Raw genomic sequence first — 15,672 nt, 5'->3', positions numbered from 1 at the left:
TGACCCTCGGCCTCTTGAATGAGATGGGCGCACAACCCTAGAGTCTGTCAAGACTGGCCCGTACGGGCAGGGGTAGCTTTACCTTTACCTTTTTACCAGATGTGGAATATTAATGTGTGTTTTAATCTGTGTTTATCACTGATTTTAATTTTTTTTTAATGTTTTAAGCAGTTGTTTTTATTGATAACTTTATTCTTTTTGTAAACCACTTTGAGGCTTTTCACAATGAAGTGGTACATAAATTTTGTGAAATAAATAATTTACACCACATTTGAAGCACATGAGAACTGTAGTTCACACACACCCTGAATTTTCCAACACCCTTAACAAACTACAACTCCCAATATTTGAGTTTTTGTAGGGGGGGCAACATAGGCTTTAAATGCATGGGGTATGCACACAGCCTAGGTTTCAGAGTGTGGGGAACAAAATAGGCAGGTAAATTTCCAGGATTAGCAAAACAGATTGTAATCTCAAAGCATTCTAAACTGACTTTTCCACAGCCCCTCCTTAGAAATCTCTGAAGAAGTTGGCAATGCTTAAATTTCCTTGATCTTATGAGCCTAACCTAGCAGGAAGATTTTAATAACTGCTCTGTGCTATTACTGCCTGTGCCTTGTTTATCACTCTGCAGCACTTAATGGTGATTTCTTTTCATTCCGTTTTTACAACACTGTCTGTCAGAGCACTCTGTACTTTCATGGCGTTAAGCAAGCCAGTACTTCCCCTGCCCTCTTCCAGCCTGGAGCAGAAACGAAGGGCATCTCTGCCCTCCAAATCTATTGCATATAGGTTTTATATCAGCTTAACCAGTTTCATTTCTCCCCAAGGATCCTGGAGATTGTAGGGCTAATAATTCTGTTAGTGGCCTAGTGATTGGAATTACAGAGACAACTACCTGAAGGCAGAACTTAAGAACTCCTTTGGTTCTCTTTTCTGGGTTAGAGATCCCTTGCTTTTTTTCTTGCAGAACGATTCCTCCCAGGTTCCCTGGCGAGAGGAAATCACCACTAAGCCAGTTTAAGTCTGTGTTGGATAAGCCCTAAAGGTTTACAGGTGCTTCATGGGAATTAGGTCAGTAGCTTTGCTGGAAAAGGGACCGAGAGCGGGTGTGGATTCATCCAAGCAGTGCTATGGTCCTGGAGCCAGATATCAGCTCCCTGGTTAAGAGACCACAGAGGCCTCACTCTGGCAAGGTATGGGGTATCTCGTTTTATTATATTCAGCACTTCAAAATATGATTGAGCGTGCGAACGAAAAGCTGATCTTATGAATGCATATTGGTGCTCTTATTGTGGGAGAGCCAAATGTCATGCTGTTGTGTGATTATTTCTAGATATCTGAGATCAAATGTGGCCTACCCTTTTGGGGGGGTATACTTTGATCTGCAAAGAGGGAGCAAAGATACAGTGTCATGACTGTGAGTAGGCCGGGGCCTTGGATTCTTCAGCCCTGATGAAATTGCCAGATTGCGTTTTGTCTGCATCCTTTTTTTATATGAGATGGTTTTGATGAATTACTTTGCTGCAAGACCAGTTCTGCATAAGTCTTAGGTCCATAATGCAGTATCCCTGGTCCCGCTCAGCTCTGGGAGGAAACAGGAAGGGTGGGTGTCAACCATAGGTAGGCCTGCATCAAACCCCCCCCCCCCCCAAAAAAAAACATAGGATGAAAGATGACAGCATATTTGCATGTGCTAGGTCAGGGGTCAGCAAACTTTTTCAGCAGGGGGTGGTCCACTGTCCCTCAGACCTTGTGGAGGGGCCCCGACTATATTTCGGGGGGGGGGGGAATGAACAAATCCCTATGCCCCACAAATAACCCAGAGATGCATTTTTTTAAAAAGCACACATTATACTCATGTAAAAACACGCTGATTCCTGGACTGTCTGCAGGCTGGATTTAGAAGGCAATTGGGCCGGATCGGGGGCCTTAGTTTGCCTATCCATGTGCTAGTTGATATGTGTAGATGCAAATTCAAAGAGACCTACAATAATTTAAAGTACAATAAAAATCTTATAGTGGGGGACATTCTGAACTGCTGTGCCTGCTGCAGCTTCAAGGCCCCTGTTCTCCATTCGGGCTCTTTTAATTCGGACTTGGACTGTCCTTTTAATTTAGAGTGAGACACGTGGCTGCTCTTGGCTGCGGTCCATGTGAGAATCTTGGCACCTGTGATTCATTACTAAGGAGGAATCCAAAGTTTCTGAGGAAAGCCCAATGCTGCTCAGCTGAGAGGTGTGGGGGTGGAGAAAAGATTGGTTATCAAGAAGGCGAACAAATGCAAAGAAGCCTGTTAAATAAATCATCTTTTAAATCAACCTTTGTTCATTTGAAATGTAGCTGGTACAGCAGCATGAGAGACTGCAGAAGAAAATTCTGAGGGCAAACTACACAAGCAGGTAAGTTTTTTCCCTGACTCCTCTCCTTCCGATTCTGTTGTGTGTTGTTTTTTTTTTAAATGATTGCTGGATTTTAGGTGAAGGTTCCTGCCTTATCACTTTCATGTAACTCTGAGAGCTAGAAACTTGTGTGTAATATATACACAAATGATAAGAATCACAGGAATCCATCTGATTCCACATGCTGAAATTTTATTTGTTTAGAGTTTCTCAAATTTGATTACACTATGTTTATTAAAAGTGTGTGCCCCTTTTATTGCAAATTAGCTATGAAAAGAAGGAATAAGCACACATTATGCTGACTGTGCATAGATCATAGGGGAGTGGGATCATGCTTGCTGGCTTCCTAGCCTATGCACACCTGTAAATGAGCTTGCTTGCATTACAGGGCCCTGTCTATTCTGTTCCTGATCGCATTTGGGCTCTCGCACAGGTTATGATGAACATTTGTAGAGAGCAGAGGTGGGACCCATGGCGTGATCCTGCTCCCACCTTCAACAAAACATAGGAAGACCCTATAGATAGTACTTGTCAAGCAAGTGGGCTTGTATTAAGCTAGAACTGCTAGTTTGTCGTTGGAGCTTTTTTTATATAAAAAAATACAGGTATTCATTTTATTAAATAATATGACTAGGGAGCCAGGGAATCAGCTGTTCAGTGGTAATTAGAATGACAAGAATAATACGTGCAGGGAAGCAGAATGCCACTTAGTCCAATCTTCCACTCATTAACCATCATCTCTTTACATATTAACTACATCATCTAGATTATAGTATACTACCAGCAAAGCAGGGGTGAGCAAAGTACACAATTATTACAGAGCACTGGAATTGTAGCATCATTACTAAGCTGCCCTGCTCCTCTGGAGTGGGGAACAGGTTCAGCAGAATTTAACTTAGCTTATTAAAAGTAAAGGTAAAGGTACCCCTGCCCATACGGGCCAGTCTTGACAGACTCTAGGGTTGTGCGCTCATCTCACTCTAGAGGCCGGGAGCCAGCGCTGTCCGCAGACACTTCCGGGTCATGTGGCCAGCGTGACGAAGCTACTCTGGTGAGCCAGCGCAGCACACGGAAACGCCGTTTACCTTCCCGCTAGTAAGCGGTCCCTATTTATCTACTTGCACCCGGAGGTGCTTTCGAACTGCTAGGTTGGCAGGCGCTGGGACCGAGCAACGGGAGCGCACCCCGTCGCGGGGATTCGAACCACCGACCATACCACCTATCCCTTGCCCTTGCACAGTGGGAGGACTCAGGCAGAGAACTTTGTCTTTCACTTAGCACTGGGCTTTGTAAAGAGGTTTTGCCCTTACCTCAAATAGAATTAGAGCTCATCTCTCCTCTGAGATCTCCCACCTGAGCCCAATGAGAATATTGCTCCATTTCTGGTTGTCCCCTCAACTCCTTCTAATAGAAGTGTAGTCGAAAAGAAACAGAGAGTCTTCTCCGCTGTGGCATCTGGATTATGAAGCATTTGCCCCAGGGAGCTTCATCCGGCTGCCCCCCTCATTGCCTGCTTTTAAGAGGCCACTGAAAAATGTGTTATTTGAGTAGGTGTTTTTCCCATGGTTGTTTCCCCCCTTCTGTTTTTATTCTTTCTGGTTAATTTTTTATTCCATTTTATTTAGTTACAATGTGTTAAGATAAAACACGATAAGCTGCCTTGAAGTAGGCATTTTGCCTAGAAAGGAATGTGCATTTTACTATAAATAAACCTGCAAGCAGCATGCATGAGAGACTCCTGTTATTTCTTACCTTTTCCAGACAACAGTTCAAAGGCCTCTTTTCTCAACCCCTCTTCAGTTTACTGTATAGGAACTCCAGGAAAAGAGAGGGGATATTTTGTGCTATACGCTGGATGGAGGGATGGTTGCCATTCATTTGTTCTGGCAACCAGATTTGTGGAATCCTGCCTATGAATTCTATGCTTTCTTTCACCATACTTCATCATATGCCTAAGATTTGCTTTCTCACACTGGACTCACACTGCTAGCTCTGCTGAATAAGCTGCACACTATCCCCGATTTCTGTGTGTTATCTATAGTTATCTGCAGGGGGAAAGACAACTTGCATAGGCTTCCCCCCTAAAGACATCCATGACTAGCATGTGGACATCAGGAGTACAGCTGAGAGATGCCATGTGGCTTTGAAAGCAGGATCAGTGGCATGGCCCCACTGCCCCTTGGACACACAAATAATGAGGGAACTAAGCTGTCACTGTAAGAGATGCTGTGGTCCTCACCAACCCTGTGATAGCCTTGGCTAGTTGGTGATTCAGTCAATATGTGTTTGTGCTGTACAAGAGACCTGAACCAAGTGTGAGTTGCTATGTGGAAATGAGAGGGAATGACAAACAATTTTAAAAAATCATTAATGAGTAGCTTGTGTCTTTTATTATAGTAATGTGTGATGTCTACATAGTATTTTCAAAGAAAAACTTTGCTAAAGTGCTATGAATAATCAGGGCATCAGTTTATCTCTCAGAGAAAAATAATCCAGATTAATCAGTATCTTCTTCTCTGTCCCCACAAAAAAATCAAAACCTGGAATTCTCTCTGTATTTCTATAATTGTCCTGGTTCTTTTTATGAGCACCTTCTTTGGCTCATTTCACTGGACTAGTTTTCCTTAAACAAGGCTCTTTTTCCTTTCATGAGCATCTTTGCCAACAGAGTAATATTTATTTATTTTTATCCCTTGTGACAGAAATGATGTCTCCTCTTCGGCCCAGGGAATGCAAACTGACCAGAAAAGAGGCAGAGAACTATGGATTCTGTCTGCGCCTTGAGAAATATAAAACAGGGCACCTGATCCGGAACGTGGCAAAGGGGAGTCCAGCTGAGAAGGCTGGCCTGAAAGATGGAGACAGAGTCCTGAGGGTCAATGGGATTTTTGTAGACAAAGAAGATCATGGAACGGTATAGAGCAATTTCATTTGGGGGCCCTTTCTGCTGCCAGACAAACAGGAAATATTGGTACACCATGCGGCCTGATCCCAGACTCATCAATTTAAAACCTTTACCTTTTCAAAAATCTCAGGGTGCCTTACATTGATTTAAACTGATAAAACAACCATCAGCACCACCACCTTGATCATGTGCAGCAGCAATAATATTATTCAGCAATTGCCCGTCTCCTCTGTTAAAAGTCTGGCAGTTCCCAAAGGCATTTCTAAATCATAAAATCATAGTGTTGGAAGAGGGACCCAAGGATCATCTAGTCCAACCCCCTGCAATGCCGGTGGCCCATATGGGTATCGAACCTGAAACCTTGGCATTATCAGCACCATGCTCTAACCGACTGAGCTAACTACGATGAGGGACATGACTCCTTAGCCCAGGGGTGGCTAACCTGCAGGTCGGTGGCCTGATCTGGCCCCTCCAACAATTTTTCTGCCCACCTAAGATCCTACCAGTTTGGGTGACATCAACAAAAAGGGGGAGTATAAGAGTATGGGATAGCTCCACCAACTTTTAGTCACACCCATCGTGGACATGTGGCCTCTGAGGGGTTAGCCAAGGGTGAATGTGGCCCTCAGGACTTAGCCCCAGGGCCATGACTAAAAAGGCCATGCTTCTAGCCATAGGCAACCTCTCTCTTCATGAAACATGCAGCAGGGCCTTTTAATATTGAGAGCAGCCTTAACTGGCAAGCAGTTTATACAGACTGAACTGCTCCCTGTGACATGTTTGTCCCATTACATTTAATAAGATTTACTCCTGGGTAACCCATGTGCATAGGGCTGAAACCTTTGGGCATATATAACTTGCAGGTCTCCACTCACAGCGCTCCAGTTTCCTAGAGGAATTGACTATTAAACCCATTTGTATCCGTAGTGTAGATATATCATTAGAGATTTGCTACACCAAACGTTTTCTGTCCCCCCCCCCCCCCCAGCATGGGCACCCAGAGGTAACTTTATGGGATTCCTGGATTGTGACTACTCTATTTTGTATTTTGTATTGCACGTATCCTTCAGTCTCCTTTGTCAGTAGGTCTCCTCTTGTACAAGGCAACAGGAAATACCTAGATGAGCTATTTTACTCCTACCTGTGATTACTACTGAAACGCTCATTCTGCCCCATACAGGTGGCTGATTTAGTTAGGGAAAGTGTGGACTCTGTATCATTCCTTGTTTTGGATGAAAAATCTTATGAAGATGCACATAAGGAAGGGGTCAATTTTGAAGAGTTGGGTCAAACATTACCAGTCCAGCAGCAAGCAGAAAACACTTCAGTTGTGACAAATGGAGAACCTGGCCCAGTTACACATCCCCGCCTCTGCTATCTGGTGAAAGAAAAAAACAGCTATGGCTTCTCTCTGAAGACAACGGAAGGTGAGAACAATAAGCATAGACAATGCACATGTAGCATTATATAATATGCATTGTATGCATTCTGGAGGTGGTGGTGGGCTTGGTATTTCAATACAATTTCTTTATGTTGCTTTCATATAAAGCACATGCTCCCAAGCCCTTTGTTGAAGACCATTATTTGGATTGTGAGTTATCATGGTAATGATATGAAAAGGTATTCGAATTATTCTGAAACTCTGCTGAAGTGCCAGAAGGAACAGCACAAACCTTCTGGAAATATAAAGGCTTTGGTTGGAAACATTTCAGCTACAGGGACAGGCTAGCACATACATTTTCCCCCTACAGCTCATTCACACATCACACAGCATCTGAGTGGTTTTCCATTAAAATGAGATGTGGGGCAGCAGAGTGTAGCATTTTAGGGGGTGAAAATTAATTTTGGCAAATTTCTTCAGTGAGGGGTCTTAAAATTATGTTTTTGGGTGTGAGAAATACAAATCTTTTTGGGACTGGACAACATTTAGCTTGGTAAGTCTACATTTGATGAAGACGCAGATAAGCTGCTTTTGGAAAACAAAAGATTTTAAATTTTACCTTCTGAAAATCTCGGGTAATGTGGAATAATAACAACAACTAATAATAATAATAATATAATATGACTGCAAGTACTTGGCAATGGACATGTCTTCCACAATAACAGCAAGAGAACTGAGGTGGATGCAATATATCTGCTTTTTGTCTCAACTCTTAAAAATTATATCCAAGGGTATAAAGAAAGATCTCTATCTAGGTATTTTTACCATGTTTCATGCTGGCAGTCACTGGGACATTTTGTAACTGCCCAAGAAAGACTTGTTCCTTTCAAGACAGGAAGCACTTACATTTGGCAATACAATCATAAGCCAGGTGCTAATAAACAATGGGAAAACAAGTAGTATTTAATAAGCAACTATTCTTGCTGGTGGCAATCATCAACCAGCATAAACAAGTATAATAATCTTCCCCATGGCAGTATTGAACATGGCATAAAGGAAGGTTGGGCTTCAGAGGGTGAATGGCTTCCCTCTTGAATTCCTGGGGCATAGAAAGCAGACATGGTTATTTCCAGTTGGATCACAAGTTTACTGCCATTTCATATGTTCCTTGAACAAAACGTCCCAAGTCTACAGGGCTCCTATTGTTATGCCATTGCTGAGTAACACAGAACATGGCGAGTTATTTAGTCCTGGTTCTGTCTATTCCAGGTCACAAGGGATTGTTCATTATAGATTTGGCCCCACAAGGACCAGCTGCATTAGCCGGAGTGCAGCCCAATGACCGCCTGATCGAAATCAATGGAGAGAATGTGGAAAATGACACTCATGAGGAAGTAGTCGAGAAGGTATCTCCAAGCCTAAACCTCAAGACCTCAGCCTCCACCCTGTTCCTCAATCGTTGGTTAGGTTTTCCCCCACAGATCTAAGATTGTGGTCCTGAATGAATGCAGGCAACCATTTTCCCAGTGTTAACTCATCACAGTACAGTGGTACCTCGGGTTAAGAACTTAATTCATTCTGGAGGTCCGTTCTTAACCTGAAACTGTTCTTAACCTGAAGCACCACTTTAGCTAATGGGCCTCCTGCTGCTGTGCAATTTCTGTTCTCATCCTGAAGCAAAGTTCTTAACCCGAGGTACTATTTCTGGGTTAGCAGAGTCTGTAACCTGAAGCGTCTGTAACCTGAAGTGTCTGTAACCCGAGGTACCACTGTATGTATCTGTCTGCTTAAGCATAGGAACGTAAGCTGCCAAAGTCAGACCGTTGCTCCATATTACTTGGAATTATCTATATTCACTGGCAGTTGCTCTTCAGGGTTTCAGGCCTGTCCTACCTGGAGGTGCCAGACATTGAACCTGGGACCTCCTGCATGCAAAGCAGATGCTCTACCACCGAGTTTCATTAAGCATGACAGGTGATTGACAGGTGGGTTGCCCTGGCCATCTTTTAAAGTTGGCCCCAAAAGATCTCCCACCTCTGCGGGTGGCGCTGTGGTCTAAACCACTGAGCCTCTTGGGCTTGCCGATTGGAAGGTAAGTGGTTCGAATCCCCGCGACAGAGTGTGCTCCCATTGCTCTGACCCAGCTCCTGCCAACCTAGCAGTTCGAAAGCACACCAGTGCATGTAGATAAATAGGTACCGCTGTGGTGGGAAGGTAAACGGCGTTTCCATGCGCTCTGGCTTCTGTCACGGTGTCCTGTTGCGCCAGTAACGGCTTAGTCATGCTGGCCACATGACCCGGAAAGCTGTCTGTGGACAAATGCCAGCTCCCTCAGCCTGAAAGCAAGATGAGCGCTGCAACCCCATAGTCGACATTGACTGGACGTAACTGTCCAGGGGTCCTTTACCTCTACCTATACCCATGTGCCTTCCATGTGAGTAATGTGTGAACAGAGCTTTTAGGCAAGGCTTATTGCATAGCCTCTAAAGTATTAAACAGCTAAAACTTATTTCTAATAGTTTCCCCAGCCCAGCCCATCCACAGGGCTGAGTGACTGGTGTCTAGCTGTCTACTGTCATGCCTTCCACTCAAGCTGCATAAGTAGTAGATTTAGTGCTGAAAAATGTGTGTTAGTGTTAAGTACTCAGATCCAAAGTGAATAAATAGTTGGGCCATGTCTGAATGTGGAAGAGCAATCGAACATACACTCCAGACACTGTAGGATTCATAAATGCAGTTCAGAACAATTTAAGCCGCGCTTATGAAAATGCCACCAGAAAAGATGTTTTGTGCTGACTAGGGATTTCCAAGGTCACCTCATCCACATCAGCACTTTGCATATAAAATGCTCCTCAGCCCTGTCCCACTGTTTGACATGGCTGAAGTACTACCTCTAAGCATTGTATGTCTGCGTTCCCAGGTGAGGAGGTCTGGAAATCGACTTGTGTTTCTGGTGTCAAATAAAGAAACCGATCAGTATTACAAGAGCCAGAACATGCAGCTGAGGAGAGAAATGGCAAGTTTGAAATTATTACCCCACAAACCCCGAAGGCTGGAGCTTGCAAAAGGAAAAAATGGTTATGGATTCTACCTGAGAATGGAACAGAATGGTAAAGGTATGATCTATCTATCTATATATCTTATAACATTTATGAAACACCTTATCATATACAAGTGTGATTAATATGTGCAAAAATTATAAAAATCATTAAAAATCGCATTTGTGCCACGGCTCTCCATTTGTGGAATACACATTTATATATCAGGCAAAAACATTCTTCTTCAACCAGGCCTTTGACTAACGTCCTATATCCTTTTAAATGTGCTCATAGGGAGGGAGGGAGGGGTTATTTGTTTGTTGTTGTTGTTTTCTTGTTTTTATTATGTATTTTGTGTTTTTTCTCTTGTAATTTTATGATGTTAACTGCCCTGAGATCTACAGATGAAGGGTGGCATACAAATTTAATAAATATATAAACAATCACATTCACTCAGTAAAAGGTAATTCAGCAGCAGCAAAAATAACTGCTAGACATCCCCCCCCCATATGACTGTGTGAACAGATGTGCTTTATGCTGTCATCTTAAAAATGGCAGGTGGGGATAGAGCATTATTTATTTGGTCTAATCCAGCCTGGATCATCTAATGTTCTTATTAGAAAATGATTTTCCTGAGTTCATAATCAAACAGAATTCGGATCTGAGAAATCTGGAGCCCAATCAATTTCTCTCCTTCGCTTGGAAAATGCTGCAGTGCCATTTGGCTGCTAGTGTAAATCGCACTTCTTGAGAAGGCAGCATTCTGTGAGGTAGTCAAACAACATTAAAAGCCCTAAGCCACAGGTATGGTCTTAAACGAAAACCCACTAAGGCACTTTACCAAGTATCAGGCCTTTCTTATTTTTGTGTACAGGTCACTTAATTAAGGACATTGATTCTGGCAGCCCTGCGGCCGAAGTTGGTCTCAAGGACAACGACATCCTGGTGGCTGTCAATGGAGAGTCGGTTGAAGCACTGGACCACGAGGCTGTCGTGGAGAAGATCAGGAAGTCTGGTGAAAAAACTGTGCTGCTGGTGGTTGATGACGAAACCGACGCCATGTACAAAATGGTAACAGACACAGTTGCACACAAGCACGACTAACTTGGAAGTCACATGATGAGCAAAACGATGGGGGTAACCAGACGGCTGCAGCTATCTGTAGTTACATAGTGCAAGCATAGAAATTGGTAACATATGCAGAGAATGCCAACTTTAATTCTTTTTATAAGCAAGTTTCTAGGTTGGAAGGATTAGCCTGAAAGTCTGGCGGAGATTCAGAAGCCACAGGTGGAAGCTGAGAAGGCTTGGCAGGGCGTGGAACTTCCTACATTGCTATATTTTCCCTCCCCTTTTGGCAAAATGACTCATACCAAATTAGCAAATATATACCAGCTCCTCTTTTCCTGGAGCAGAATTCTGATTATCTGTATGCAAACTTTCAATTTTTGAAAAATGCATGGAATATTGCCAGCTGAACATATAGGCACCAAGTAGGTATAGATGCATTTATATTACTTTGCTTATGTTATAAATTGTTGGAGGCTATTTGTGGGGGTTTTTTTGGGGGGGATAGATATAAAGTATTTAATGACATGACTCAAAGCAGAGTAAAATGTTCACTCCTTCTTCAACAGTTGGAGGGTCAAAATGTCATAGAGCCAGTTTATTCCACCCACACAAGTTCCAGCATCATTCTCTGCAGTGTGCTTATAAATTGATAGGATATAGGGAACGGAGGAAAGGAGGGACTGAATGTATCACCTGCTATTACGGAAGAGAGAAGCAAGAGATTTGCAAATATTTAGTGGCAAATATTGCTCATTATATCCCAAAATGTGTGAGGGAGGTTTTATCGTCACATGATGTTTGGTAGCAATGTGTATTTTGCAATAAATGCTTTTGTTTTTCTGTTGGTTACTAAGGCTAAGATATCCCCATGCCTCTACTATCACACAACACCGGTGCAATCTCCATGTGAGGCTAAAGTGCCAATATGTCATACGGCGAAAGAGAATCACAAGCCCAGACTCTGCTATCTGGTAAAGGGTCCCAGTGGCTTTGGCTTCCGTTTGAATGCCATCAAAGGTTTGCCTGGCCAGTTCATCAAAGAGGTATTAATCCAATCCATATGCTGGTGAAATAAACATGATGCCAAATATGAGCAGCAGTTGCCCAACCCTTCTGCTCCAGAGGTGCACAATGCAGGGACCACTTTCAGTCTAGCCTTGCCCCAGGCTTGCACATTCCCCACCCCACTTTTTGCTGCTGCATGGCCACAAGGAGGAGCATGAAAGACTCACAATATTAAGAGTTGAAAGGGGGCCCATGAAAGAAGCTTTTAAAATTATTTGAATTTATATAATTACAGTTATAGCAAAAAAAAGTCACTCATTCAGTGCATATATTACATCATGCATAGGTTAGACATCAATGCCAGTTCTCTTTTATGATGCAAATTCTGTTAAAGAATACAAGGAATCAAAGTTTTCTAAACAATTTGTATTATTTATTCCATTCCATAACTGTTTAGATCACAGTCAATTACTCAGTACTGTTATGCCCCAGATTTTTTCCCTCACCACTGATCTATTGACAGCATTCTATCCGTTTTTCATGCCATAGTAAGCAGATGCAAGCATATGAAACCCCAAACCTGTGCATTGCACAGTATCTTGATGTTTCACAAATTGCCACCAGAAATCGACAGCCAATTATTTCTTTGACATTCACTTGAATTCCATCCAAATCTTACAATGTCTTATTCTCATCGTTTTTTAACTTCACGTCAAACCTTCTCTCGGGACCTTATCCATTTCTGTGCTACCACTTCTTTTGTGCCACCTGCTAGCTAAGAATGTGACCATTGATTTTGTTTTCAAACTCCCATGCTCTAAATCCACATGCGAAAATAAATAAAAGTAAAAACCGCTCTCTGAAGCATCACTACAGCTGTGCTTAAAAGAGGGTGGGTGGTGCTTCAGAGAGAGGTTTGGCAAAGTGCTCTCTGAAGAGCTCCCCCAGCTAAACATCACTGTAGTCATATTTAAAGGAAGGTTGGGGTGAGCTGGGAGGGGGCAGGCTAGGGGTGGGTAAGGTATAAAGGGAGTAGGGGTTGGCCAGGTAAAAATGTTGGCAGGTAGGTGGGGTTGGTGAGCACAGCAAGCAATGGCAGCACCCCCTGGGAAGGAAATACCATCTCACTATTTTTAACTATTGCATTTCATTAATTGTATCTTCACAGTGTACAAAGCTTCCTAGCCTGCAGTAATTTAGCGGTCAGAACTACCCCTTACCATACTCTGCCCACCCACTCTCAAGCAATAAAATGCCTGGCTTTTTAATACGATATAATTTCAGGTAAAGGAGGGTGGCCCAGCAGAAAGAGCAGGGCTGCAAATCGATGACATCTTAATAGAAGTCAATGGTGCAAACGTGGAGAACGAAGATTATGACGATGTCGTGGCAAGAATCCATGATGGAGGAAACAAGCTGAAACTAGTAGTATGTGGGGAAGAAGCTTATCGGCACTTCAAGGCCCAGAATATGCCCGTCACTGCCCCCATGGCAGATCCACCAGACAGCAGTAGTGACCCTCCTGCTTACACAGAGATACAAGCCCCAGAGCCAGATGGACCATTGCCAGAACCACGAGAGAGGGTGAGTTACCTTATTTAGAAAGGCTGAGGAAAGGGATCTGCTCAAGGTTGCAGTCCTAAGTTTGCTTATTTGGGCAAAAACCTACCGTATTTTTCACTCCATAAGACACACTTTTTTCTTCCTAAAAAGTAAGGGGAAATGTCTGTGTGTCTTATGGAGCGAAAGTGTGGTCCCTGGAGCCGAATTGCCCGGGCGAAAAGCAGATCATGCTCTTTTTTCTTTTTCTTTTTTGAAAGAGGGAAGTGGGTGTTGAAACAAAGTCGCTGATCGGCAAGCGACTGGGAGGGAGATAAGGGTGCTGGTAAAGGAGGCTGCCGGGGGAGGTAAAGACAGCAAACTTGCAAGGAGAGGAGACAGGAATACTAAAGCAATGAGGAGAGAAATTAGAAGAAAAGGAGGAGCAAAAAACTGCTCCCACTAAGGAAAAGACACTAAGGCGAACTAGAGGGCAGGGGGTGTTGAAAGGAAGCAGCTGAGCAGCTGATCGGCAAGGGATTGGGAGGGAGATAAGGGACTCTAAAGGAGGCTGCCTGGGAGGGGGAGGTAAAAGCCTTTGGATCCTCAGGATTTTTGCATTGGGTCACCCCAAATTTACCATCAGATCACATGGCATGTCCATGGCTACAGCCTATATAAAAAAAAAAAATCACACATACACTGTTGTGTGGGCCCACAATGGCACAAAAACGTGGTTACAAAGCATGGATCCACACGGATCCTCAGGAGTTTTGCACTGGGTCACCCCAAATTCACCATCAGATCACATAGCATGTCCATGGCTATAGACTGCACCAAAAAATCACGCACCCACTGTTTCGTGGGGCTGCAATGGCGCAAAAACGTGGTTACAAAGCACGGATCCACATGGATTCTCCAAAATCACCGTCAAATCACGTCTGTGGCCACAGCATGAACCACAAAAATCATACATCCACTGTTTCGTTCAGAATATTTTTTTTCTTGTTTTCCTCCTCTAAAAACTAGGTGCTTCTTATAGTCTGGTGTGTCTTATGGAGCGAAAAATACGGTGAATTAAATCACTGGTATTCTGTTCCAAATTTATATGGCTAGGTTGCAAATAAGTGGTCCTATGATTTGGCCAGAACAACTATGGACATGGCATGGCTGGGCTTGTGCTCAGACTATGCTTAAATCACAGAATGACTAAGCCTTTTGGTTATACTGCTAATAATGCTCAGTTATTGCTGTTTCTTCTGACCTGGCTTGCACGTAACTAAGCCAAACCAAGGCTTAGCATGAACAAGCAAATGTGCTAGTTCCGGGGGGGGGGGGGTTTGTGCCCCCAGCACTCTTCCCCCAGCCCTGCTGCTGCTACGCTCCTTAGAGCTAAGCTATGGTTTGGCTGAGTGTTACATTTTTTCTGGGTTTCCTGCTCTTGGTTTGTCTCAAGGAGACAAACCACAAGGCCAGAAATTTGCACATTTCTTGTTCGTGCAAACTGGGCCAATATTCTAGACTAGATCAGACTGCTGCTGGGAGCGTTTCTTACTTGTTTACTGTTTTTTCCCCTCTCTAGGCTAACTCGTCCTCCTCTTCACTCTCACTTGCTTCTGAAGAAGATGATACCAAATTGTAATGCCAGGGGCAAATACCTTCCAATGGTAGTGCCCAAAAGGGAATAGTATTCTGAAGCAGAGTTACAAATATTACTGCTTAGAAAATGTTGGCTACTCTCTTGTGCATGCTTACTTGAAACAAAGGCCCATTGAACAAACAAGCATGTATAGAATTGGGCTGCTAGATAACATGGCTTTCAGGTGAGGAAGGGATCCTACTGGATTCCTACCTCATTTTTGTTAAGCTGCAGGCTTTTCCCCTGTGGACCAGGACTGCATGCATTAAAAATGTTGATTGCAGCGAAAGCTTCCTAACGGAAAATGGTGAGTGAATACCTACTATGCATATGTACACTTACTATATCCCAATTAAATCAATAATCATTCTTACTAACATTTATTCCTCATATAATTTGAACCATTAACCAAAGCAAATATTAGTGTGTAGTCATTTTAGTACAAACTAATTTTAGGCTTTGTTGCCCAATATTTGAACACTTTGAAAACACTGCAGTGTATCAGTTATGCAGTGGCATATCTACATTGGTTGCTTTCACAGTATTAATTCCATTTTAAGTTTTAAAATAAATTGTTTCACGGTAGTCTGATCTGTGTCTGCAGCGTTTCTGATATACAGAATGTGAAAGATTCTGTTCCTGCAACCTACCATTTGACCAGAACCCTCACCCAACTTTTGCCTCTTTCTGAT

General features: G+C 43.1%; 1 protein-coding gene across 1 annotated transcript; it reads left to right on the top strand.

Moving 5' to 3' along the window:
- Positions 1–737: 737 nt before the first annotated feature.
- On the top strand, positions 738–15,565 carry PDZK1 (PDZ domain containing 1). The gene is made up of 10 exons (XM_028726893.2): positions 738–1,196; positions 2,344–2,402; positions 5,105–5,316; positions 6,488–6,734; positions 7,958–8,094; positions 9,609–9,804; positions 10,601–10,797; positions 11,652–11,840; positions 13,087–13,386; positions 14,924–15,565. The coding sequence occupies exons 3-10, from the start codon at positions 5,107–5,109 to the stop codon at positions 14,981–14,983; spliced, it is 1,536 nt and encodes a 511-aa protein (XP_028582726.2). The 5' UTR covers positions 738–1,196; positions 2,344–2,402; positions 5,105–5,106; the 3' UTR covers positions 14,984–15,565.
- Positions 15,566–15,672: the final 107 nt, after the last annotated feature.

The sequence above is a fragment of the Podarcis muralis genome, chromosome 4, assembly GCF_964188315.1.
Source record: "Podarcis muralis chromosome 4, rPodMur119.hap1.1, whole genome shotgun sequence".
NCBI classification, from domain to species: Eukaryota; Metazoa; Chordata; class Lepidosauria; order Squamata; family Lacertidae; genus Podarcis; species Podarcis muralis.
This window is presented reverse-complemented; position numbering and strand designations above follow the sequence as displayed.